Source organism: Aotus nancymaae, unplaced genomic scaffold (genome assembly GCF_030222135.1).
Source record: "Aotus nancymaae isolate 86718 unplaced genomic scaffold, 86718_ANA_hifiasm-v0.15.2.pri h1tg000018l, whole genome shotgun sequence".
In the NCBI taxonomy this organism is placed as follows: domain Eukaryota; kingdom Metazoa; phylum Chordata; class Mammalia; order Primates; family Aotidae; genus Aotus; species Aotus nancymaae.
Genome location: NW_026988430.1, coordinates 12,096,981 through 12,123,731, shown reverse-complemented (window position 1 = coordinate 12,123,731; position 26,751 = coordinate 12,096,981). Strand labels below are relative to the sequence as shown.

The 26,751-nt window shown below is 45.1% G+C and overlaps 1 protein-coding gene across 1 annotated transcript in view; it reads left to right on the top strand.

Moving 5' to 3' along the window:
• Positions 1–23,590, top strand: part of LOC105717697 (heparan sulfate glucosamine 3-O-sulfotransferase 3B1) — a 48,332-nt gene extending 24,742 nt beyond the window's left edge. Inside the window, exon 2 of the mRNA XM_012453039.2 lies at positions 19,534–23,590. Coding sequence (XP_012308462.1) covers positions 19,534–20,152 — 619 coding nt within the window. The 3' untranslated portion in view covers positions 20,153–23,590. The remainder of the gene's footprint in view (positions 1–19,533) is intronic.
• Positions 23,591–26,751: the final 3,161 nt, after the last annotated feature.

The window sequence follows — 26,751 nt, the reverse complement described above, 5'->3', positions numbered from 1 at the left end:
ACAATGACCAGGTTAAAAAAACCTTATTTCACTCATTATGAATGAAGGAACCAGGCAAATGTCACCATTGGTTCAAAGAAGTCAAAAGAATACAGATTTACCTGGACTTAAATTGACAAACAGGTCAGAAACTGACTTCTTCCACGGAGCAGAGCAGGAAGTGAGAAGAAAGTCCCTAGGACTCCCACCAGAAAGAATTTATTTGTATATCTCTGGTCAAGAATCAAGAATTATATTGGATTGCTATATTGCTGTCTGTATAATTTAGAAAGTTGCAGAGTCTCTCAAAGGCAATAAAAGGCTGGAGTCAGATAATCAGTGAGCATGTACTAAACAATGCAAGCTTTCCACTGGAGATACCCAGTAATCTTTTTTGCTTATTCCAAATTTGCTTATTCCAAATTTTAAAAATACTGGTCTTCTGCAGGCTCGCGGAGTTGATCAGCTCAAAGCTTAAGGCTGTTTAAGATATGCTGCTGGTTAGCGCCGGCTCCCTGACACCTAACACAGATTTTCATGTCACTAACCTCCTACATTTGATGTGACTTCTCATTGCCTCAGAGGTCAAATCCAAATTCTGTCTAGCATTTATTCTTGAATTTATTTACCCTTCCTTTATCTAGCAATTGTTTATTTTTGCCACAGTGCAAATAAGTCACAGTCCAGTCCTCACACCCCCCCGGAGGACTGCTGTAGCAGATGGATAGAGGTTATGATGACTCTGTGTGTGTGTGCGTGTATGTGTGTGAGTGTGAGTGTGCACACATGAGTGTGTGAGTGTATGTGTGTGCATTTGAAGGATGTTGGGAAGGTAATAGTTATAGTTATGAAAATGGAGTGTATAGAAATGTATTAGAAGGAGGAGGTCCAGAAAGAATATTCTGGGAGGAGGGAAGTCCATGGGGACCAAGAAACCTCATGACCCACTGGAGGAACCACGGGCACTTGCTCATAGCTGGAGTAAAGCAGAATTGGGAAGAGGGTTGGAAAGAGAGCGAGGGAGGAACTCAGAATTCCCTTGGAGTGAATTCACATGTGCCCTGCCAGGGAGTTTGCAGATCAGCCTCAACACAACGAGAGGCTATGAACATTTCCAGATTTGGCTTTTGGAAAGATGTCTGTGGAAGCAAGGGGTGGAGGGATGGGCAGAGTGGGTGAGGGTATTCTCAGCCTGTTTTCCAATCCATCTTTCTAATCTTATTTGCCATCATTTCTTAAAAACAAATACAAAAACAAAAAACTTCAGGCTAAGTGGCCCAATGGCTGTCTCATTGAGTAGGCTTCGTTCATGATTCTGAGTAGGAGCATCTTTTGTTTCTGATGTCTTCACTTCCACCTACCCTTGGGGCAGACACAAAGAAGCTTCAGTTGTCCCAACCCCAACCTCTGGGTGCCTCTTTTTCTTTTTCTTTTTTTTTTGAGACAATGTCTCGCTCTGTCGCCCAGGCTGGAGTGCAGTGGCTCAATCTCAGCTCGCTGCAACCTCCGCCTCCTGGGTTCAAGCGGTTCTCCTGCCTCAGCCTCCCTAGTAGTTGTGATTACAGGCACGCACCACCACGCCCGCTAATTTTTGTATTTTTTAGTAGAGACAAGGTTTCACCATGTTGGTCAGGCTGGTCTCGAACTCCTGACCTCAGGTGATCTGCCCACCTCAGCCTCCCAAAGTGCTGGGATTACAAGCGTGAGCCACTGCGCCCCTCCTGGATGCCTATTTTTCATGTTTCTCATTTTTGAGTCAAGTATATCTCTTGGTAAACCTGTGTGTGGAATTTCTCTCTACATAAACAGGAAGCCCCTGGAGGGTAAGAATCATCCCATCAGCAACACTTACTGGCCATATTACTGACCCATTCATCATCATGACAAATAGGAACTTAAATTCAAGTTTGCTTTTCTCTTGCTGCTACCTAGGAGACATTTGCCATCACTTGAGGAATGCCTGGGAATGCAAACTATCTTTAACAATAATTAAGGCAAAATAATAAGTAATAATTAACACAAATCTGCTAATTAATGCAATTTTTCTCATTGTTATTAACTGTAACCATTTATTAGTTTGAACAGATGTTGATTACCGGCCACCAGAGGTAAAGCATCCCAAGTTCAAGGGGGAGATGGGCTCACAATGTGCTGTAAACCACAGGTAAAATAAGGAACTCTGATCTTATCCCATTTATGGTGTGTTTTTGCTTAGCATTTACGTTTAAGACCTTTATGGGTATATCCACTTAATGTGATTGCGTCACTTAATGTAATGGATGTGACAATACATGTATGTATCATCTTTGGGCATCGGGATACTGGGACCATCACCCTTTTGAAGCCTGGCCCCACCTGTTTGTTATTCCAAGTTGCCCTCGATTCACCCCTGAGTCTCCTGACATATTTGCACCATGACTTCCAGTCATTAGTTTTAAGCCTTGCTAGTCGATTCCTTTTCTTTCATTCATTTATTTGTTCATTCAACAAATACTTTGACGTGCTTGCGATGCCTGGTGTTTTGCTGTTTTTCTTGTTTTTTTTTTTTTTTTTTTTTAAGACAGAGTCTTTAAAACTCATAGTCCAAACAAATACAAGGCAAAACAAGGAAGGCAGTAAGTTTCAATTAAAGATTTTGTTCTTAGAAATGGTCACGAGGCTTCAAAATAGTCACAGCGTCAGTTTCTCACTGGGCCAATGCAGGGTAAAAGGCTAATCTCACTTGTAATTCTTAGCAGCTCTCTCCCTGACGGTTTAGTTACTTAATCTCCTCGGCGTTTCCAGTGTTGTTCATTAGGGGTGGAGAATGTGACACGAACGGGAATGCTTTGTGTAAAGCACAGAAGAGTTGCTGGAAATTTTAAGACTCACCAGTCAGGCAACATCATCTACCAGAAAGTTCCCATAGAATGTAACGAATAATCACGGAACCTGCTGAAATAATGCAGAACATTTGTCCTTAGCTTCAGCCTCCAGTGCTTTTCATCTCTCATATTACTGGATGTGAAATGCACAAGGCAGGCTGGACTCTGTATCCGAACCTGTTGCAAATGTATTGGGCTTTTAGAATAAATGATTGACCATGACAATGAAAAGATGAGAATTTAGGGGAGGTTGGGCTTACTTTTCTCGTGCTGAAAACTGATCCTGGGTAGCATCTAAATGTCACGAGCTGAGAATTCCAAAGAGGCTGGGGAAGGGGGTGTGGACTTTAATTGATGGGTGTCCAGTGAGAGTTTCCATTGGCATCGCTGTGTCTCTTGTTTTCTTGACACATCTTTTGGTCAACCTCAAGCACATGGACAAGCCAATTTAAGAAGAAATAAGTGCTGATGACAAGAAGGAGTTCGAGATGAGAAACAGTAGCCTCTTCTTTGTAACATCTCCAGGTTGTACACTCTCTGGAATCTTCTCTCTGGTTAAAAAGCGCTTCTTTTCCACCAGGCAAGGTGGCTCACACCTGTAATCCCAACACTTTAAGAGGCTGTGCCAGGTGGATTGCTTGAACCCAGGAGTTCGAGACCAGCCTGGGAAACATGGCAAAACCCTGTCTCTACAAAATAAAATAAAAATAATACAAAACAAGAGGCAGAAAGTGCTTCATTTCTTTTCTAAAATGTTGTTGAGCTATTTAAAGCCTGTGATAACAGAGGTTTATCGGCATTTGCTTCCCTTCATTTTAGTTGAACTCAAGCTTCTATCTTCAGATTTTTATTGATTTAGTGACTTTATGCTGTTTTTAGTGGATAGCCATGAAGTGGGGTTCTGTTGGTTGAGCATAAGGGAAGCAGAAAGCTGGATGGAGCCATTATCCTAGACTTCAGTCAAGTGCTGGTTGGAATTTCTCATGTCCCAAACTCCTGCTGGTCCTGCACTCAGGAGGTAGGGAAGGTCACTGGTGATATCAAATCTTCTCCACAGTGGTTGTTTCTTTTTAGTGGCCTCAGATGGACCCCTGCCCCTAAACTGGGGCTGTTTCTCTCCTTCTCAACCTAATTCTCTGCCATGTTAAAAAAAGAAAGAAAGAAAGAAAGAAAGAAAGAAAGAAAGAAAGAAAGAAAGAAAGAAAGAAAGAAAGAAAGGGCCAGGCGCAGTGGCTCATGCCTATAATCCCAGCACTTTGGGAAGCCAAGGCAGGGCAAGGTCAGGAGTTCGAGACCAGCCTGGCCAATATGGTGAAACCCCGTCTCTACTAAAAATACAAAAAATTAGCTGGGCGTGGTGGCAGGTGCCTGTAATCCCAGCTACTGGGGTGGCTGAGGGAGAATTGCTTGAACCTGGAGGCGGAGGTTGCAATGAGCTGAGATCACACCACTGTGATCTGCCTGGGTGAAAGAAAGAAAAGAGGGAGGGAGGAGGGAGGGGAGAGAGGAGACAGGAAGGAAGGAGAGAGGGAGGGAAGAAGGAAAGAAGGAAGGAAAGAGGGAGGGAGGGAGGAAAAGAAGGGAGAGAGGGAGGAAGGAAGGAAGGGAGGGCGGGAGGGAGGGAAAGGAGGGAGGGAGGGAGGGAGGAAGGGAGGGAGGGAGGGAGGGAGGGAGGAAGGCAGGAAAGAAAGAGAGTGCTTGTATTAAAAGCTGCCTCATTTCCCAATCCTCCTTGACTGATCATCCAGTTCGTTCAGTGATGTCAACCCCAGAAGGAGATTCAGTTTTCTTTTGTCTCCAACATCCTACAGGGGGACTGAGAAGGAGGGTAGCAATAAATGGAATCCCTCATAGCACAAGGGAAAATTATAGGAAATCCAAACTCTTTTAAATATTTGTTGTTACATGAGCCTTTAAATTTAAAAACCAATTTTATGTCCCTTCTTCCTTAAAAGCATTTCTCTCATCCAGAGCCAAATGCCAGTGGAAACATGAAGAGGGGATGCAAGTGGGATTCATCCCACCTTACCCTTAGGGAGGATTTTGCTGCTTTCAGAGTGTATTCACCTACAAACTACACTGGATTCTCGGAAGAATTTTTTGTAAAAGCAGCAGGACAAATGTTACCCTTTTACAGATGAGGAAAGACAGCACAGAGATGTTGTGCAACTTGCCCGAGGCCACACAGCCTAACCTTGAACTCTACTTTTCTTTTTTTCTTTCTTTATTTTTTTTTTGAGACAGAGTCTCTTTCTGTTTCCCAGGCTGGTGTGCAATGGCACGACCTTGACTCACTGCAACCTCCACCTCCCAGGTTCAAGTGATTCTTGTGCCTCAGCCTCCCAAGTAGCTGGAATTACAGGTGCTTGCCAGCATCCCCAGCTAATTTTTTGTATTTTTAGTAGAGACAGGGTTTCACCATGTTGGTTAGACTGGTTTCAAACTCCTGACCTCATGATCCACCCTCCTCAGCCTCCCAAAGTGCTGGGATTACGGATGTGCGCCACCGCGCCCGGCTCTCCACTTTTCTTTTAATTCACTAGGCTGAGTGCCTCATTTTAAGGTACATTTGACCTTGAGGTGTCATCCATCTGAATGACACCTCATGCGATGGTCTGTAGGAATGCCCTTGAGGTGCATTTTGTACATATTCAAACATCGAATATTTATAGAAGCTCTACTTAACATATGCCAGCTTGTGCCATCCTCTTGCTGGCTGTAGGAGGAAGTGGTATGTGGGGAGTGGTGGGATAATAACTCCCTCCACTTTAGAGCTATTTAAAAGTTTTGTTTTTGAGATGGAGTCTCACTCTGTCACCCAGGCTGGAGTGCAGTGGCGGGATCCCTGCTCAGTGCGACCTCCACCTCCCGGATTCAAGCGATTCTCCTGCCTCAGTCTCCTGAGTAGCTGGGATTACAGGCACACGGCACCACCTCAGCTGATTTTTGTATTTTTCATAGCGGGGTTTCACCATCTTAGTCAGGCTGGTCTCGAACTCCTGACCTCATGATCCACCTGCCTCAGCCTCCCAAAGTGCTAGGATTACAGGCATGAGCCACCGTGTCTGGAACTATTTAGAACTTTTACACCTAAAGTTATTAATAACTTTAGAGCTGAGAAACACCCTTTTAAACCAATCTGTTAACTTTTATACAGGGAGAACTGAGCTCAAGCTTTGAGTGCCTTGTCCAAGTACCTCTTGTCTGTGGCAGGGCAGGAACTGGAACCCAGGCTTTCATATGCCCAGTGCCCACTCTGCTTTCACTCTGAGCATTGGGCAGCCCCTCCCTTGGCCTGTTTCTCTCCTGGTTTCCGTGTGTGTGTGTGTGTGTGTGTGTGTGTGTGTGTGTTGCTTGGGGGTGGGGGTTTAGTGATTTTCATCATCTCCCTGTTGACTGGTGTTTCGGAAGATCTGTCGGTGAAGACCTGTTTACAAACATTTATCCTGTGCTACCAAGGGCACAAGAGAAGGCTGCTTTTCTCAGGAATGAAGCTGGGAGCAGGGAGGGGACTGCAGAGGCATGTGAAAAAGAAAAGCGAATTGCAAGCTGCCCGCTGGAGGAATAGTCCTTTGTTGCCAGGGAAGTAACCCACATAAGGCTGGAGCCCCCACGGGCCCAGAAAAAAGAAGAGTGTAACAGACAGGGATGCTAGGACTCATCAGAGAGAAAACATTGGCCCAACATGTGCAGAGAAGAATCTGTCCAAGCAGGAAAGAGCAGAACCATTTCAACTGCGGTTGGATTTTGATGCCCTCCTCCCCTTCTTTCTGAGTACTCAGCTCTGCCCCGCCCCTGGCCATCGGCAGCATGATTTTACTTTCTAAAAAGTCTGCTTCCCAGAAAACTCTTATTCTTTTTTTCTAATGATTTTAAGTTGGATTTTGTTTTGCTTTTTTTTTTTTGTCCCCCGGGGAAATAAGACACAGGATCACTGATTTCACATGATTTGCCCCAGCATACAGCGAGGTCCCGTAAACAGAAGCAGTACCCCAGAGAGCTCACCCACAAAAGACTATTAGCTTTTAATTGAAACCCTCCCTCCGCCCCCACCCCCAGCCCCTTCCAGGAACAGGAACTTGCGGCCATTGTGAAGCAGGGCCTATAACCAAGGATTCTGCCCCTATGAAAGGGATCTTGAGTTGACCCAGAGAAGCGAGATGCTCTTTTGCGCCCCACCCCCTTATGGTATTCAGGGGCTTTTCATTTTCTGAGCAGTATTGAAATTCTAGGACAATGGAGACCAAATCCTTGCGGTGGGGGCTGGGGGCTGGGCGTGGAGAAAGGAGAGAGGGGCTGGAAGAGGAGGAGGGCTGGGGAGTCCATCCTTTGTTATTTTTCTTCTTTCCTACCCATTACCTTTAAAACATTTTAAAAAGGAAAGGGAAAAGGCCCTAGTAAACTTTTAATGAATAATGACATCACTTCCGGGAGCCCCAGGGATCCTGCTGCGAAACCTGAAATTGATAGCCAGTAACTATTTACAATTTCAGTTCAAATTATTTTAAACCCTCCCAAAGGAGTTCTTTGATATGCAAACATCTCCCCCAAATGGAGATCATTATTTATGGAGATGTGGGCCTTTGAAGGGCACTCTCAGAAAGGGTGGGCTTTGAGGCTTCCCAGGGAAGGAAGAAGGTTCCAGATAAGGAGTGGCGGGGCTGATACACATCTTCCGCCCAGCCGCCTCCCGCCATACCCCACTCCCGGGGATGAAAGCTGCTTTAAAGAAGAAACTTCTCCGAGTTACGATCTGCAGTTCAAATTACAGCTCTCCTCTGTCATTGTCCCCATGACTGTGTGAAGTTTTCTGGGAAAACTTCCTTTTCGCATCCCTGGCTGGGTGTCTTATCTTTCAGTAGAAGAAAGGGGAGAGGAGAGACTGTAACCTTTGTCTTTTTGACCCCTGAGGTTCCCTGTGATGTATAAGGTCGTGAGGTGGAAGTACCCTAGGGAGTTTTTTGGGGGGTAAATACTTAAGGTTAGTACATTGGCTTTCAGAGAAGACAGTCGCTTAGGCAGGCCATGCTTGGTACTACAGAAAATGCTGTGATTAGGATTGTAATGACCCTGCGGTCTCCTCTTTCTTTTTTCCTTGGATTTTTATTTTATTTTATTTTATTTATTTATTTGTTTTTTTGAGACGGAGTCTCGCTCTGTCGCCCAGGCTGGAGTGCAGTGGTGCGATCTTGGCTCACTGCAATCTCCACTTCCCAGGTTCAAGCAATTCTCTGCCTCAGCCTCCCAAGTAGCTGGGATTACAGGCACAAGCCACTACACCTGGCTAATTTATTTTTTTATTTTTAGTAGAGACCGGGTTTCACCACCTTGGCCAGGCTGGTCTTGAACTCCTGACCTCATGATCCACCGGCCTCGGACTCCCAAAGTGCTGGGAATACAGGCATGAGCCACCGTGCCTGGCCTACCTTGGATTTTCTTATGAAAATGCTTCAACGCGTTGTTCTGGAGTAGCAGATCCCCTCCCCCCAAAACCTGTCAGTGGCTTCCACCTCTAGGACTTGCCTGAACGCTGGGAAGTTGGCTTCTTGGAAGTGTCCTCTACCCTCCCCAATCCCCAGCTAACCTATAAATCTGCATCCGCTCCCACGGCCCTTTCAAGCTGGTCTCCTGGGTAGGTGTCAGGATCTCCCTGGGATGGGAAGAAGATTGAGCAACTGGTTCAGGGAATGTGGAGCCTGAGATAAAGCACTCAGCTTCCATCCCACTGGTTCCTGGGTCCCTCATTTCCTTTATTATCGCACTTCCGCAGGGAACAGAGCAGGAGCTAAGGCCCCAACTCCAAAGGGCAGAGGCCAAGGAGGGGCTTGGGCAGCCTCCATTCAGCACAGTGAGGGTACAGAGCAGAGTCCCTGATAACCAAGGGGGCATCCTTTTGGAAAAGAAGACCTTTTATCGTTTTTAAAAAATGTCTTAGGTTAAGACATGCTAACTTTGACAAATCTCAGTTTTACTGAGTAGGAGGAAGGGTTTTTCTTTTTCCTGAGGGGTTTCAAGACCAGCAAAGCTGCTCATGCTCCCTGTATCCCAGGAAGAACCCACAGCTCCAAGAAACCAGGTGATGACAATAATACTTATGATGTTGGCCTTGGTTAAGGGGTGAGACCCTGTTCTTCCCCAGAGGAGAAAAGGATTGTTCTCGTAGGAAAGAAACTAAAGAGAGAGAGAATCTGTCAAAGAAAACCGATGTAGGCCGGGCACAGTGGCTCACACCTGTAATCTCAGCACTTTGGGAGGCTGAGGTGGGCGGATCACTAGGTCAGGAGTTCGAGACTAGCCTGGCCAACACGGTGAAACCCAATCTCTGCAAAAAAAAAAAAAAAAAAGAAAAGAAAAGAAAACTAGAGCCAAGATCATGCCACTGCACTCCAGCCTGGGCAACAGAGCAACACTCTGTCTCAAAAAAAAAAAAAAGGAAAAAAATGTCTAAATCTCTATTGACTGTTTTCTCATTTCAATCGATATTTTTCCCAAAGCAGTGTCAAAACAAGGATTTGGGCAACCTTTGGCCTTCTTGAAGGGACTTGTAAAATCTTCACTGGAAGAGGCCTCATAAGGGGATTTTTGGGGATGCTGGAATTGGGTTCTGTATCTTGATGATAGTGGTAGTTACATAATTCTATGTATTTATCAAAATTATTGGAACTGGACACCAAGAATGAGTTTTACTATAAGTTAAAAAGTAAGTTTTAAAAAAGGAGGAAAAGACTCTTTGTTGGAGTTCAGAAAACGTGGAGTGTTTTTGCAACTAAACAAGGAAGTCATTCCCCTAACGGAACAGGAGGAGGGGGTGGGCCAAATGTTTCCCTTGCTCTTCCCAGTTTTCCTCAATTGACTTGGAAGACTGAGCCTCCCCGTAACTCAATGTGGGCTGCAGTTTGTTCTCCTCTCTGAAGCACATTAACTGCCATCATCTGTTTTACATAAATTCCCAGGCATCTGTTTGCCTGTTGTGAGTTAGGTTACACCCATTTCAATAATATTCTTTTTTATTGTTGTGTCATTTACCAGTTCAAACAGTAACTTCAATTGCTGAACTATAGGAGTTAGGGATATCACCCGAGGAGAGGAAGAAGCAGAAGAAGAAATTAGGGCAACATTTGGTACTGGGTAATATCAGAATTACAGGGTTTTTTAGAACGGCTCTGGTTCATTTTAATTTCCTACACCTTTAGGCTTCAAGGTTGGCTTTTAATAGTCCAATTCTAGCAGCAGCATTTAAGAACCCCAGTGAGAGTTGGGGTGCTCAGTGGTAAAGTTTCATGTTTCTCCAAAGCCCTGAGACCGCCATTCCCCAGTGAGAAATGACTTGGCAGGAAGTCAGCTCATCTTCTCAGCCGACTTCTCTCTTCTGGGGAGGAAAGGCAAGGGGCAGAGGCTATCTCTAACTGAGGATGGAAATTCTAAATCCTCAGACGTGCTTCTGAGCATCCTGCCTCAAGATTGGGAAAAAGGAAAACAGGAATTTATGCCATTAATTCATGTTACTTTCATGGATTTTTTTTTCTTTGAAAGGAGAATTTCATGTCTTTTTTTCCTTTTCCTTCTTTCCATCCTTTCATTTATAAAGAAAAGAGTTTATTTTTTTTTACAGTTCTGGAGGCTGACAAGACCAGACACATTTGCTGGTGAGGACTCCGTTGAGTCCTGAGGCTGCTTAAAACATGCCATGGTGAGGGGCTGAGTGCACTCATGTGACCTAAAAGAGCCTTGAGTTTCGTTTGCAGCCACAGACTCCTATAAAAGCATAAATTAATAATCTAATACTAGTATCATTCTTCACATCTCTGTTTTTTTCTGCTTAGGGTAATATTATTTAACTTTTGATGATGAAAGAGTTAGATACCTCTGTTAGCTTTTCGTTATCACACCAGTAGAGGTGGCCTTATCTTTCTTCTAAGGTTTCCTTTCATTTGCTTTGTTTTACTTGTAGCTTGACAGTTGGGTAACCGACTGTCAGAGGGGTGTGTGTGTGTGTGTGTTTAGGGGTAACAAGTATCTTAGCCTGCTTGGATATTTTTTTTTTCCAGATAGTCTTTCTCCATCATCCAGGCTGCAGTGCAGTGATAAGATCTTGGCTCACTGCAACCTGTCTCCCAGGTTCAACTGATTCTCCTGCCTCAGCCTCCCGAGTAGCTGGGATTATAGGAGTCCACCACCATGCCTGGCTAATTTTTTTTTTTTTTTTTTTTTTTTGTATTTTTAGTAAAGACGGGGTTTTGTTATATTTTCCAGGCTGGTCTTGAACTCCTGGCCTCAGGTGATCTGCCCACTTCAGTCTCCCAAAGTGTTGGGATTACAGGCGTGAGCCATCACACCCAGCCTGCCCGATTGGAATGAATTTGTTCTTTTCTCTGCAGTTTGTAGACCATCAGGACACAAGCCCTCCTTGCCTCTGGGAGGTGGTCTACAGGCAGTTGAGTGTGTGATCCTCACTCCTCTAGCCTTGACTCAGATAGCTTGAATTAGATGAACGACTTTCAGTTCTGCTGACAATGTTGTTTTCTCATTTTTCCCCCACGATGGTGTATCTCCATACCCAGAGTGTCACCACTTAGGTGCATGTAAATATCAGAGGAATAAATGACTACAGATCAGGACAAGCTCCAGGCCCACAGACACCACAGAATAATGGTTTCAATCCTGGTTGCACATTAGAGTCATCTAAAACAATCCCATGTTGAAGCCCCACCCATCCAGGGCCTGATTCAGTGGGTGTGGGGAGGAGCCAGGCATTTAACACCTGTTAAAAGCACCCTGCATGATTTAAAATGCAACCAGGGATGGAAGTGACTGCCACAGAGGTGGCATATACCTTTCTTTGTTTTTTTTTTTTTGAGATGCAGTTTCTCTCTTGTTGCCCAGGCTGGAGGAGTGCAGTGGTGCCATCTTGGCTCACTGCAACCTCTACCTCCTAGGTTCAAGTGATTCTCCTACCTCAGCCTCCCAAGTAGCTGGGATTACAGGCGTGTGCCACTATGCCTGGCTAGGCTTTGTATTTTTAGTAGAGATGAGGTTTCACCATCTTGGCCAGGCTGGTCTCGAATTCTTGACCTCATGTGATCCGGCTGCCTCAGCCTCCCATAGTGCTGGGATTACAGGCATGAGACACCGCACCCGGCCTGCCATATACCTTTCTTGAAATATCCTTAAACAAGTTAAAAGCCTGAAATACTCCAAATCCTTCTGGTTCTCAGAATCATGCTCTATGGGCCAGTTTTTTGAGGCCCCTGGTGTTCCTGGAAGTTCATTGCGTTTGTCATCCCCAAACCTTAATAGGGTAACAAGTCTGCTTTACCCTTAGGTTTAAGTGAAGAAATAGGATCTTTCCAGAGTTCTGTCACCCTGTGTTCATGTGGACCTGGCTAGTATCTCCTGGGCTTGTCCCAAGGAATCCTCTTGTGAGCATTGTGTCTTCCTTAGCTTTGGACTGGAGATGCTGTCTAGTCTATCCCCGTCAGCCTCACAAACATCTCTTAATGATATGTGCCAGGTTTATGTGCTTTTCAAAGAGATAGCCCTTCCTGCCCACGCGGTAAAGAGGGCAAGAAGAGGCGGGGCCGGGGTTGCTGGAGAGGAGGTGCTGTTGCAATGACTGGTAATTGTCCAGACCCCACAGAAGGCAGTTAAAATGGGAATAGGTAAATCAAAGAACCTTATCGTTTCAAAATGGGACACTTATTTGAACAATTATGATCGGCAGTGATCTGATTAGCACTGAAATACCTACTATTAGGATACTAATCTCTGAATGAAAGGAAAAAATACAGGTATCTATTTAAAGAGAGGACAGGCGTGTAGCTCTACGTGTTCTAAATCATTTTAAGAAGAAGCAAAGGAGGGTTAAGAGAGGATCCTCATGAATGGAAGGAGGCACATCAGGAGACCTGACTACAAGTCCCAACTCTCTGACTGGCAGCCGGTGACCCAGCTCCAAGCAAGTCACCCTCTCTTGTTTAGACTCAGTGTCTTCATTTGACTTGGAGATTACAGTAACTACTACAAAGGCGTTTTGCGAGGGATCAAATCAGATGATGTAGGTGAAAGTTCGCAAGCTCCGGGGTGCTATATAATTACGAGCTCTGACTATCCCTTTGAGAAACTGGCTTTCATAATGAGCGACTCAATTAACCTGCATCATGTGCTCACTCTGGAGGCCAGCCTGGGGCTGGATAGGCCGCTGGGCTTGCTGGGATTGCTGGGATGGGAACGCAGATTCCATGTGAGAGGGTCTCACCCTCAGCCACATCCTCATTCTTTTTCCTCTGTCCCACTGTTGAGATCAGAAAGGTCTCTGAGAGTGAGGGCAAGAAAGCGTGACCAGAGGAGGGGCAGAGGAAGGGAAGGTGTGCCCAGTTAGTGAATGGAAAAGACTTGAGTCCAGGACTGGGCGGCGGTGGGGTGAGGCTGGCAGAAGAAGAGCAGCCAAAGGGGCATAGAGGGACCTGCCTGGATGGTTCTGTGCCAGGAGCTGTTCGCCCACTTCTTAGGCTGTGCCATGCTTCTCACTTGGTATGACAAAGGCTCTTTACTTGACCATACTTGAGTCTACCTCCCAACCTCCTCCTAGGGCCACCCATGCACATCCTTGTAAAACCCAGTCTGAGCGAAGCCTCCCGATAAGTCATTTCGGCACAAACTCCTCACCCCTGACAGCTGATCAGGTTCCTCAGCCTCCACCATCCCCCAGGTGATGTCTGCTCACCTTGGTCTGTCTTCATGGAGAGTCCTATTAGATCGATTCAGCCAGAATTCCCCTTACCCAGCATGGCTCCTCATAGTAATTTTCTACCCACTGACCCCCACCCTGCTCCTTGGCTATAAACCCCACTTGCCCATGCTGTATTCGGAGTTGAGGCCAGTCGCTTGCCCCTTCACTGCAAGACTCCATTGCAGTGGATCTCTATACCTTTCACAACGGTCCTGAATAAAGTCTTCACTACTGTGATTTAACCGTCATTAAGCTAGGCGCTGTGGCTCGCACCTGTAATCCTAGCACTTTGGGACACCAAAGCAGTCAGATCACCTGAGGTCGGGAGTTGGAGATCAGCCTGACCAATATGGTTAAACCCCATCTCTACTAAAAAAATACAAAATTAGCCAGGCATGGTGGCGCATGTCTGTAATCCCAGCTACTCAGGAGGCTGAGGCAGGAGATTCACTTGAACCCGGGCGGTGGAGGTTGTAATGAGCCGAGATCGTGCCATTGCACTCCAGCCTGGGCAACAAGAGTGAAACTCTGTCTAAAACAAAAACAAAAACAAAACAAACAAACAAAGACAAGTGTCATTGGGTAATTTTTTCTCGGCTCACTGCAACCTCCACCTCCCAGGTTCAAGCGATTCTCATGCCTCATCCTCCCGAGTAGCTGGGATTACAGGTGTGTATACCACCACGCTCAGCTGATTTTTGTATTTTTGGTAGAGACAGGATTTCACCATTTGGCCAGGCTAGTCTCGAACTCCTGACCTCAAGTGATCCACCCACCTTGGCCTTTCAAAGTGCTGGGATTACAGGTATGAGCCACCAAGCCTGGCCAAGTAATTTTTTCTTTAACAGATGGATCCACAGGGGCATACTGGGGAGAGGCCAGGGTCTGAGCGCAGTGCCCACTACCTACCGATGTGCCCCTAGAAGCCTTTGGAGAGGGCGCAGGAGGCATTTGCCAAAATGATAAATTCCGTTGTTCATCTCACTTCTCAGCCAAGCATACTGAAGAGAGAGTGGCTCCAGAGCCTCTGCTGGACAAGGGCTTAGAAATCTCTCTCTCTCTCTCTCTTTTTTTTTTTTTTGAGATGGAGATTTGCTCTGTCGCCCAGGCTGGAATGCAGTAGCCTGATCTCAGCTCACTGCAATCTCCGTTTCCCAGGTTCAAGCAATTCTTCTGCCTTAGCCTCCCAAGTAGCTGGGACTACAGGTGCCACCACGTCCAGCTAATTTTTGTATTTTTAGTAGAGACAGGGTTTCACCATGTTGGCCAGGATGGTCTCGATCTCTTGACCTCGTGATCTACCCGCCTCGGCCTCCCAACATGCTGGATTACAGGTGTGAGCCACCGTGCCTGGCCCCAGAAAGAAGTCTGTTCCCCTGGCTCCATTATTTTGACAATAATCCAAATAAATTCTGAGGCTCCTTGCATGCTTTCTGACACATGTAGACAAACACCAGACTGTCCTGGGGAGAGGGGCCCTTACATGGGTTAGGGGACCAGAAGGCAGTCGAGCACAGTAAATCTGTCCTTGGCGCAGGGAATCTTATGATTGATCTCTCGTTTCCTTTTTACTAGCTCTATTATGTGGTTTCTTCTCGACAATTGCCGATTTAGCATTCTGTGCAGCTACTGACAAGCCTTTCTTTAGGGCCAGTGAGGAAATGCAGGCTGCAGAGTTGAGGGAGGGTAGCGGACCCCAGGAAGGCTGAGAGAGGAATCCAGCATTCTGCACTTAGCCCCTTCCAGGAGCCAAATCTCCCTCATTGCCCCACTGTGGGGTAGAACTGAATGAGTGACAAGTCCCCTACGTGCAAACCTTGCTTCCTTATGTCCTTGCCAAGATCCTGTCAACAGAAGATAATTGATAACATTTTCCTAACAGCCTACTAGGTACCAGGCTGGGTACCAAAGCTAGCTTTGCATTTCCTTCAAAAGCCCTAAGAGGCAGACATCATCTGTTTTTTTTTTTTTTTTTTTTTTTCCATTATTCAGATGAGAAAACTGCAGCTTGGCTAGGTTAAGTGATGCGTCCCCCCGGGTCATACACCTTAGTAAATGGAGGTGCTGAGAGTCAAACTTGGTGGCCTGACTTCCAAGCCATGTTAGGTCAGACTGACACCGAGTAGGACCCTAAACTGCCTTCTCTGCAATGGCACTGAGGAACGCTGGGGTTTGGTATTCCTTCAATCGTGGTGATAACGCTTTGATTCTGAATAGTAACCTCTTGTAAACTGTCTAGTTGCAGATGGTTTAACACAGGGAAAAAAGGACTTGGGCTTTATCTGAATTGACCTGCTTTTTAGTCAAATGCAAAATAAGTTGCGAGCTGGGACTTCCTTTAATCCTCAATCACATTAGCCTGATGACACTGCTACATTAATGTAAGTGGTTAATGGACAAAGTGGGTCAATCCAGCTTTAACTCAAACCAGGCCTGACTCCAGTGCTGCTGAGGCAGTCTTCCTTAAGGGAAAAACACTCTTCTAACTCCCTGTTGGCAGTCAGGAAGAAGTGCCCTCTCTCCAGGGAATTGCCTTTTCTGGCCAGTATTAGATAGGGGAATTGTGGTCTCAGGGGATTAAGATGCCTTGAAGCTTAGAATGCCTCACTGAGATATAAATATTTGGTCAAAAATAATGTGGAAGTTGTCTTTTTTTTTTTTTTTTTTGAGACGGAGTTTCGCTCTTGTTACCCAGGCTGGAGTGCAATGGCGTGATGAACCTCCTGGGTTCAGGCAATTCTCCTGCCTCAGCCTCCCGAGTAGCTGGGATTACAGGCACGCACCACCATGCCCAGCTAATTTTTTGTATTTTTAGTAGAGACAGGGTTTCACCATGTTGACCAGGATGGTCTGGATCTCTTGACCTCGTGATCCACCCTCCTCGGCCTCCCAAAGTGCTGGGATTACAGGCGTGAGCCACGGCGCCCGGCCTGTCTTTTTTTTTTTTTTTTTTACTTTTAATTCCTGTGGCTAGGCAGGAATCAATCAGAAATCTCTATTCCATAGCAGATAGCTAATAGACGATGTAGCCCCTAACATGGTATCTAGAATAATTTAGCAGGCACCCAATAAATTATGTGACTTGTAAATAATAAGTTGTCTGATTGTAGATCTGTGACCAAAACTTAGTATCCACTTAGTTATACCTCCTTTTGATGTATACACACTAGCTTATACACAGATGCTGAACTTTGGTCTTATCATATGCATAAACTGTGTATTGAGCAACTCGATGATAATAATAGTAGTAGTGGCTGATATTTGTCAAGTATATTCCATATGTCAGGAATGTTCTAAGCCTATTATAATTATTAATTGTTTAATCCTCATTAAACTTTCATGAATAGGTATTGGTAGCTACATTTTTGTGGATGAGAAAAAGAAGCCCAGAAAAGTTAAATAAATCATTCAAAGTGGCATAGCTTATAAGTGGTAGAGACAGAATTTAATTAAGCCCAGGCAGTCTGACTTTAGAGCCCAAATTCTTTAACTAATTTAAGGAGCTAATTTAAGCTAAACTGACTCAGCTTTATGAACTTCATTTAATTTTTTTCCTTTTTTTTTTTTTTTTTTTTTGTGACAGGGTTTTGCTCTGTCACCAGGCGGCAGGCTAGAGTGCAGTAGTGAGATCCCCGCTCACTGCAACCTCTGCCTCCCGGGTTCAAGCCATTCTCCCGCCTCAACCTCCCACGTAGCTGGGATTACAGGCATGTACCACCATGCCCAGCTAATTTTGTATTTTTGGCAGAGACGGGGTTTCACCACATTGGTCAGGCTGGTCTCGAACTCCTGACCTCAGGTGATCCACATGCCTTGGCCTCCCATAGTGTTGGGATTACAGGCATTAGCCACTGCACCTAGCCTTATTTTTAATAGCAACTATATGAGGTAGGTGGGATTATTTGCACTTCAGATATTATGATCCTGAGGCTCAGAGAGGTTAAGTAACTTGCCTCATACACAGCTAATGAGTGGTAGAGAGGGATTCAACCCTAGGCCCATTTACAGCAAAGCCCATACTCTTAACTCTTAATATTTTCGTTCAGGACTTACCGATCAGCCAGACTACGTATCCGTTCATATAGTTATTGGATGCTTGCTATCGTTCCAGACACCACGTTAGGTGCTAGGCATTTAACAGAGGATAAGACCACTGCAGTCCCTGCCTTCATCTGGAAGTCTCTTGTTCCGGGAGACATCTCACCCAGCACTCTTTCTTTCCTTCCTTCCATTTCCCATCTCCTGAGGTGTAGCAGAACGCGAAATCTCTAGGCATTTTCTTTTGCATGGGCGCCAATTTTTATGTCCTGCTTCTTCCCAACATGGGTCATCCTCCTTATCCAAAGTTGCCTAATTCCTTGTCTCCGGTCCTTCCCCCTTGCCCCTGCTTGCCTTGTTTGGTGCTATTTCTACTTCCTAGAGCACTTTTCTATGGATTCACTTGAAAACATTATATGGAGTGGAGTTACAGGATCAACAGACCCCTTACATCTATGTTCTGGACTCTCTGCCAAATATTTTACAGCAACAATTACGTAGTCATATAGCAGAATCTATGTAATAACAAATTTTGCAACCTGTTTTATAATATCAGCTGGATTCACGTGGCTTTTGACTTCATTTTTTGTATCCAAGGTCTTACATCATGGATTTGTATAGTTAATGTGGTTGTGATTTATCCCCATAAAACTGCATTTTAGTCCAAATACCATGAACTGTATGTACCGTAGGTTGTAACGGTGTCGTCTACATGATTTTGTTGAAATTAATGCCATGACAGATATCTTACAAGTTATTTGTCCTAATGGAATCCATTAGAATGGAATCCATTTCCTAGTGGAAATGGAATTTGTTTTTTTTCTGTTGTTTTTTGTTTTTTTGTTTTGAGACAGAGTTTCACTCTTGTTGGAGGCTGGGGTGTAATGGCGTGACCTCAGCTCACCGCAACCTCCGCCTCCCAGGTTCAAGCGATTCTCCTGCCTCAGCCTCCCGAGTAGCTGGAATTACTGGCACGCGCCACCACACCCAGCTAATTTTGTATTTTTTAAAGTAGAGACGGGTTTTCTCCATGTTGATCAGGCTGGTCTCGAACTCCTGACCTCAGGTAATCTGTCCTTCTTGGCCTCCCAAAGTGCTGGGATTACAAGCTTGAGCCACCATGGCCAGCCTGTTTATTATTGTTGCTGTTTTATAATTTCAACTTTAATTCAGATTTGGGGATGCATGTGCACATTTGTTACATGGGTATATTGCATGAGGCTGATGTTTGGGGTACGATTGATCCCATCACCCAGGTAGTAAGCATTATTTTTGGAGGTTTCTAGAGTTGTGTCTTGGGAATTTCCTCATGGCACGTTTGTATCAGTTTACTTACCTGTTTCACTGGAGTTTTTGCTGCTGTGTCCTTTGTTGCTTTGTGGAGTAAAGGCTTTGTCAGCAGTCACTGTGATAAAGCTGGAACAGCTGGGCTGGGCCCGAGGGATGTTTTCCTTCCAGTGCCTACAGTACATTTGCCCGGGCTTGGTAAGTGTGGGAAGGCAAAATAGCGCCAGGACTCATGGACAGTGAAACCTCTGGCAGTCCTGGGTGCTATATTTTTAGGAAAGGCACTTATCAGAGGCCAAAGGTTTTTCTATTTTGGCATCAGATGCTTGGGCCAATCTGAAAGCTGAAAAAATAAGGGAAAGGTGATCCCCACAAGAAGACCTTAGAGAAACACGTAGCTTGCTCTTTCTACCTTGCACGAAGGTGCCTTCGTGTTTCCAGTAGACGGTACCTGCCCTCCAAACCAAATGTGATGCTAATGTACCTTTTGGCTCTAAAGTTCTACTTGTATTTTTACATGTTTCTACTACTGCTTCCAGAAATAAGAGGGAGCTGGGATTCGAAGTGGTGACCTTGAGACGTGTGGCCAGAGAGGCCTCACCTTCTGACCCCAGTTTGTTTGCTTGCTTTTCTCAGGGACCTGATGCCCAGAACCCTGGACGGGCAGATCACCATGGAGAAGACGCCCAGCTACTTCGTCACGCGGGAGGCGCCCGCGCGCATCTCGGCCATGTCCAAGGACACCAAGCTCATCGTGGTGGTGCGGGACCCGGTGACCAGGGCCATCTCGGACTACACGCAGACGCTGTCCAAGCGGCCCGACATCCCCACCTTCGAGAGCTTGACGTTCAAAAACAGGACGACGGGCCTCATCGACACGTCGTGGAGCGCCATCCAGATCGGCATCTACGCCAAGCACCTGGAGCACTGGCTGCGCCACTTCCCCATCCGCCAGATGCTCTTCGTGAGCGGCGAGCGGCTCATCAGCGACCCGGCCGGCGAGCTGGGCCGCGTGCAGGACTTCCTGGGCCTCAAGAGGATCATCACGGACAAGCACTTCTACTTCAACAAGACCAAGGGCTTCCCCTGCCTGAAGAAGGCGGAGGGCAGCAGCCGGCCCCACTGCCTGGGCAAGACCAAGGGCAGGACCCACCCCGAGATCGACCGCGAGGTGGTGCGCAGGCTGCGCGAGTTCTACCGGCCTTTCAACCTCAAGTTCTACCAGATGACCGGGCACGACTTCGGCTGGGATTGAACAGACCCGGGCCGTGTACCTTACCCACGTGGCTTATATATTGACAGAGATTATATGTATGTAAAATGTACAGAAATCTATTTTATAATAATTTATTTTTAATTCATAAGCAATTAATTCACTAAGCTGCCTAGCCACACTCTTTAGAGAGTTAGCTTCATAATCTGTTAACATTCCAAAGTGTTTAACTCTTAATATTTTGTTCTATGCTTCACAATTGATGGTGCTTCCATTTGTTTTTTCTTCTCCTCTACCTATTATATTTAAAACGAAGAAAAGCACAACTTGAGATTTTTGTTGTTACGGGTATTCAGCCTTCAGTTGCTGTTTGAGTTCTCCGGTCGCTGCCTCCGTGTCCTGCCTTGGGACTCCCATTCCGGCTTCCCTGTCCCGTCCTGCCTGTGTACCTAGTAGGAACGCTGAGCTGCCTCAACAGGGCTGTAGGGCAGACCTCATGTAGCAGCCTCCTTCCAGATGTGGTGTCAGGTCCGGTGACGTCGCCTGAAAGCCACAGCACTAGGGTTCTGTCCCTACCTCCACTCAGCACATGGGGGAATCCCTCACTACCTTTACAGGGACATCCACATCCTTTTAAAGTCAGAATACTAGGGTCCATTGACTTCAGCTTTTAATTTTGAAGGATGGCCCTGTATCCTCCTCTGCCCCATGCCCTGGTTCACGAACCGGTTTGAAATGTATGCAGATTGTTGCCCCCTCTTTCCCAGGTCATGTGGTGAGATGCTTGGGTGCTGCCTTAGAAATCAAGAAGATCTCCTTTCATTTGCATGAGTGGCACCATGCTGCATTCTCCTGGCGGACAGTCCTGCTTCAACACACCAAAGAATCCCATAGGCTAGCAGAGCCGCTGGCACAAACCGAGGGCACTGGGTGTGGAGACTCAGAGGGGTCAGCTGCGTCCCTCGGCATCAGTGCCTACCAAGGTGCTGCTAGGTGCAGAGGCAGCCAGTGTTGGGCGGTGGGCTCACAGTCTCAATAGGGAGAAAAGACAAAGGCCCCCAAATGACAGGCAGCCTGGCAGAGGAAGGGAGTCTCACACCTCAGCTTAATGCGTCTTTGGAATTCCTAGCTCATGTCAGAATGACATCTCAGAGTGATAATATGGTCGGTAGCCAGTGGCCAGACAGCAAGAACGAAGAGTGGCCCTTGTAAAAACAGGTCGAAAAAGCTGGCCCCATGTTGCCTGTAAACGCTTGAGCCTGATGCTTGTACAGCTGTCCCTTGTTGTAGCCAGGTCTTACAGAAGGGTTACCAGCACTGTCACTGCTGTGCAGAATGCCCTCCCCATGCCTCTCTGTTGATTTATAACAGTTGGGTTACCATATAGCAATATAGAGGCAATTGAGTAGCCCTATAGTAATATAGGGTCAGTTGGTTAAACATATAGCAATATCACATAATGACATGTCTAATTTAACCTCAGTTTTTTAAACCAGAATGCTTCTACCATCAAATAATTGTGATTTCAGTTATATTTCAATCACGGAATATATGGGAAGATATACATATTGTCAAAACGGTTGAGATGGGATAGTTACAAAGGACGCTTTTGTATGTTGTATGGGATCACCTGCCTGATAGTGTAAGAAACGTATGAAAAGAGGAAAAGATCATTCATTTCTAGAAACTGATCAGAGATGTCACTGGTCTTTGAGTGATTGATAATCTGGTTTGTATTTGCCCAAAAGTTTTAGCCTAAATCTAGCTAGCTTGCAATTAGCATCCAAACCATCCTGCTTAGGTTCTGTTTTGGAGGAAGCTCATCGGGGGATCTGTGGATTTCTTAGGTTCTCCATGTTCTCTGATGTTATATTCATTTCATAGCTCCAGAAAGTAGTGTGGGACCTGCCCGTAGGAGAACACCATAATCATAGCATGGTTCTGCCTTGTCCGTGAGTGGGTGTGAAAAACACCTGCATAAGTTGCTAATTGGTTGTGTATTTTTTTCATTTATTTGAAAGCAAATTGAGAACACCTCTTTTCAGTTACAGCAAAACATGGCTTGAAGTTAAAGGCAATATCCAAGTGCTTCACCTGGTCTTGCCCTCTCTGCTTTCTGGCCACTCTGATGGTCTGATGGGGATCTTGATGTGGAACTGCAGAATTATTCAGAGGATGGTATACAACAAAGCCATAGGAAAACATGCAGGAGCTTTCCCTGCTTCTGGTCCCCACCCACTTTCCAAGCTGGACCATGTTTGATTAAGTTGTTTATTCCTTGCCTTAAAATAAAACTGAAACAGGAAATTTTCTGGTAGAAGGAGGGTCATTTAGTCATGAACGCTGAAGTGGGTCAAAATTCTATTCTGGGTCAAATCCTTGAATTCAAACAGATGTCCATAATTAGTACTGATGGAAGAGTGCAAGTTTTTCTATGAAAGACAAATAAATCAATGTGCATCTCTTCATAAGGGTCTGATGGCTTAGAGTTCCTGACAGATCTGGATGCAGCAGTTTCTGCCAGAACTCGAACCCCATCATGTGATGGTTATTACAAAACCCGCATGTCTTCCCCCTGCAGAAGTTAGGCAACATGGGAATGTAAGCCTTAGATTTCTTCCTGTTCTAGCAATCTGCAAGGCCACCAAACTTAACTTTTTAGCTGCCAGAAGACAAATACCCTTTTCTGTTTTGGCATTTTGTCCTGGGACATGTTTTGTGCTTCCTCCAATTTACAGGAAAAGCTCTGATATTCATTCATCGGAGTACTTTTTTTTTTCTCAGTTTTTGGTTTCTTTTCTCATTTAAAAACAAACAAAAAGGTCAACAGAAAATAATTGGGAGGTTTTAATTGTTTCTATCTATTTCATGCTTTCCTTGCAGTGTTTGAACATTAGTCTGTTAACTTAGTAGGTGGTACCCGGAAAGGTATTTTAAGTGTAGTGACTGTTTAATAAATGCTTCATTGGATGATGGAGGAGGAGAAATTGTTTTCTTCCCAGGATTCTCTTTGGGGATCATTTTAAGTGACAGATACATTTTAGATATTCAGAGAAACAGTTTCAGATCCTGCCAGGATATTTTTGTGAAAAAGGAAAATGGAAGGTTCCAGTGAACTAGAGACAGTACGTATCTGAGATGCTGACACAGAAGCTAATGTGATTTTTCTTTTCGGCTTATCAAGAGGATGGCCAAGCAAACTTAAAGGTGTGGTTAGATGTTTTTTCACTTTTGTGACATTAATTTATGACTGAGTTTCATTCAACCCAGTAATCTAAAATGCTGTGCAAATTCTAGCAGTATGTCTTCTATAACTTGGATGTTAGAATAGCCAATATGTACAAAAAGATTAAATCAAGTATTTTGTCCTATGTATAACACAAATTAATTTTACACAGAGAAAAATGTTTCTAGGAAAATGAAATTCTGGTAATTCATACTATTTCTTTGTATGAACAAATAAAATATATTTTGCCAACATGTGGGTACCTTTATGTCTTCTTCAGTATTACAGAAGGACAAGGTAGCAATATTTTATTCAATAATCCCACATGTGCATGCGCATGTACACACACACACACACACACACACACAGTCATTCTGAGGGCATGCTGATCTTTCAGATTTTATTTATTTATTTATTTATTTTATTTTTTTGAGATGGATTTTTGCTCGTTGCCCAGCCTAGAATGCAATGGTACGATCTCAGCTCACCACAACCTCCACCTCCTAGGTTCAAGCTATTCTCCTGCCTCAGCCTCCCTAGTAGGTGGGATTACAGGCATGTGCCACCACACCCAGCTAATTTGTATTTTTTGAAGAGACAGGATTTCACCATATTGGTCAGGTTGGTCTTGAACTCCTGACCTCAGGTGATCTGCCCACCTCGGCCTCCCAAAATGCTGGGATTACAGGCGTGAGCCACCACGCCTGGCGATCTTTCAGATTTTAAAGAGTCCAATCCAATATCCAACTAACCCACAAACATTTAAGGTGTTTTTTTTTTTTTAATATATAAATGACTCTGAAGACAAGATCCGTGAGAGGGGCTGGTGTGCCCTGGTGGAGCTTCCCTGCAGCCCCCAGGAATTGCTATCCATTAAACAGGATTCCAAGAATAATGAAGCCACTGCCTGCCCCAGCCTTTCAGTGCCGCAGGTTCATGACAGGCTGAGTGTGCACGGGCAGCCACATGTCACACGACAGGTGCAATGTGAGCACGGCATCTATGGCTGGGTGGGTTTTGATAATAGGTGCCTTCCCTTTTCACTTTTGCAGTGTTTTCCTATTAGGTGGAGATCCTTTTCTGCAAGACAGAAGCAGAAAGTACTCAGACGAGGCAGCATTTCTTGTATCTTTAATCCATCTCAAACTAACTTCTGCTTCCTTTTGACCTGGCATACTATCTGTGCAATTAGTATCTGCCACTTTAACCATTTGATTCACTCTCTGATTTTACTTCACTTTAAAAGGAAACATATTTTAAGTGAAAAGCCATGAGTCTTGGCATCAAGAGGAGATCGTCATTTTAAAAAGGCACAATGAAAGCAAAGCAATGCTGTTCACTTCTAGCCAGATAGTATCACTAAAGCCGCTCTGGCTTTACCTGAGGCTCACTCACTGCTCCTGGCAAAGATTCTGCTGTTCAAGACAGGCACGTAAGTGAGGCTGCATCTTGCCATGAAGAATAAATGGGACTTGGTGAAGGAATGACCTACTCAACGTTATTTATTGTTAAGTCTATGTATGCCTAAAATATGGATGCCCACCCCTCCACCCTCAAATCATCTCTGGTAGTTCTCTTGGTTTTCTGCCATTTTGGGAAATAACTGTGGCTCACACTAAGAAAATGCCTTGGAGAGGCATGGAGTTGAAAATCAGAGGCCGGGCACAGCAGCTCACGCCTGTAATCCCAGCACTTTGGGTGGCCAAGGCGAGTAGATCACGAAGTCAGGAGTTCAAGATCACCTTGGCCAAGATGATAAAATCCCCTTTCTACTAAAAATACAAAAAATTAGCTGGGCGTGGGGGCATGCGCCAAAATCCCAGCTACTTGGGAGGCTGAGGCAGAGAATTGCTTAAACCCAGGAGGCAGAGGTTGCAGTGAGCTGAGATCGCACCATTGCACTCCAGTCTGGGCGACAGAGTGAGACTCTGTCTCAAAAGAAAGAAGGAAAGGAAAAGAAATTAGTCTAGCATTTTAGGAAAGCAGTGGAAAGAAAACCCTGACTTAACTAGCGCAGGGTGTAAGTTCATCAGTCAGGAAACAAGCCTTACTTAAGATTGGATTTTCAAAAGCTAGCATTCTATGGAAACCAGTTTCTTCAAAGCTAGAAATTTGCCACCCAGTGAAATAGGGTGTGAAATAGAAGTTTTGACTTGACTTTGCACCCCATCTCATCAATTTTATGCTGTTTCTACAGAAAGATAAAATGGACCTAAAATCTACTAATTAACCTGATGGCACAGTTTAGAGCAGTAGTCATCAAGCTTGGACAAATATTCAAATGACCTGAAGAAACCTCAAGAGATTCTAAAGCCTGGTTGGGCATGGTGGCGCATGCAAGTAATACTAGCATTTTGGGAGGCCAAGGTGAGTGGATGGCTTGAGCCCAGGAGTTCCAGACCAGCCTGGGCAACATGGCAAAACCTCATCTCTGCAACAAACGCAAAAACCAGCTGGGAGTGGTGGCACACCTGTGGTCCCAGCTATCTAAGAGGCTGAGGTGCCCACTCGAGTCCTGGAAGTCAAGGCTGCAATAAGCTGTGATCTCGCCACTGAACTCCAGCCTGGGTGATAGAGGGAGACCCTGTCTCAAAAAAGGCAGAAAAATAAAATCTGAAGCCTGAACACAGTTCAGATCAATTACATTTAGAATCCCTAGGGGCTGAGGTCCTAACATGGGTGTATTTAAAAAGCTCCCCAAGAGATGCTAACGTGTATACAAGGTTAAAAGCCATTAGTCTGGAGTGATTTTCCAAGTGTGGTCCCTGAACCACAGAGCCATCAGATAGAAACTTGGTAGACATGCAGATTCCTAGTCCCTCCCCAGACTTACTGAATTAGAAACAGATGGTTTTAACAAGCACTCTAGGTAATTTTGACTTACACCCAGTTTGAGAACCACCCAGCAATAACATAGACTTCCTATCTTTTTAAAATTAGAGAGCTTGGACTCTTGATGAGGGCTATTTTCCTCTGTATTATGCTTTCACCAGTGAGGTCAGTTATGAAGCTATCTCTCCATATAACTCTAGACCCCCTTTAACGAAACACCTCCATAGTTGCTGTTGTAGCGTTTCAAATAGTTCCAAGGCTGCTGGGCCCTCTTTTATCAGTCAGCCCCCAGCTGTCATCTATAATTTGTTTCTGGAACTGCCTGAAAGTAGAACAATAGTCTTGTATATCATAAGGCATTTCTTTTAAGAGAGCTAAAAATCTTTTAAATCCCTAATTTCACCTCACCTAGATTCCACCTCCAACAACGTATTCCCAGTGTTTTGTACATGATTAACCATTATTTCTTCTTATCCTTCACAACTGAACACACAGTTGGCTACCGAAAGCACACTGGCCATTCAAGGTCAGAGACGCAGCCTGGCCATCTGGCCACCTTGTTCTCATTTATAACAAGCTCACA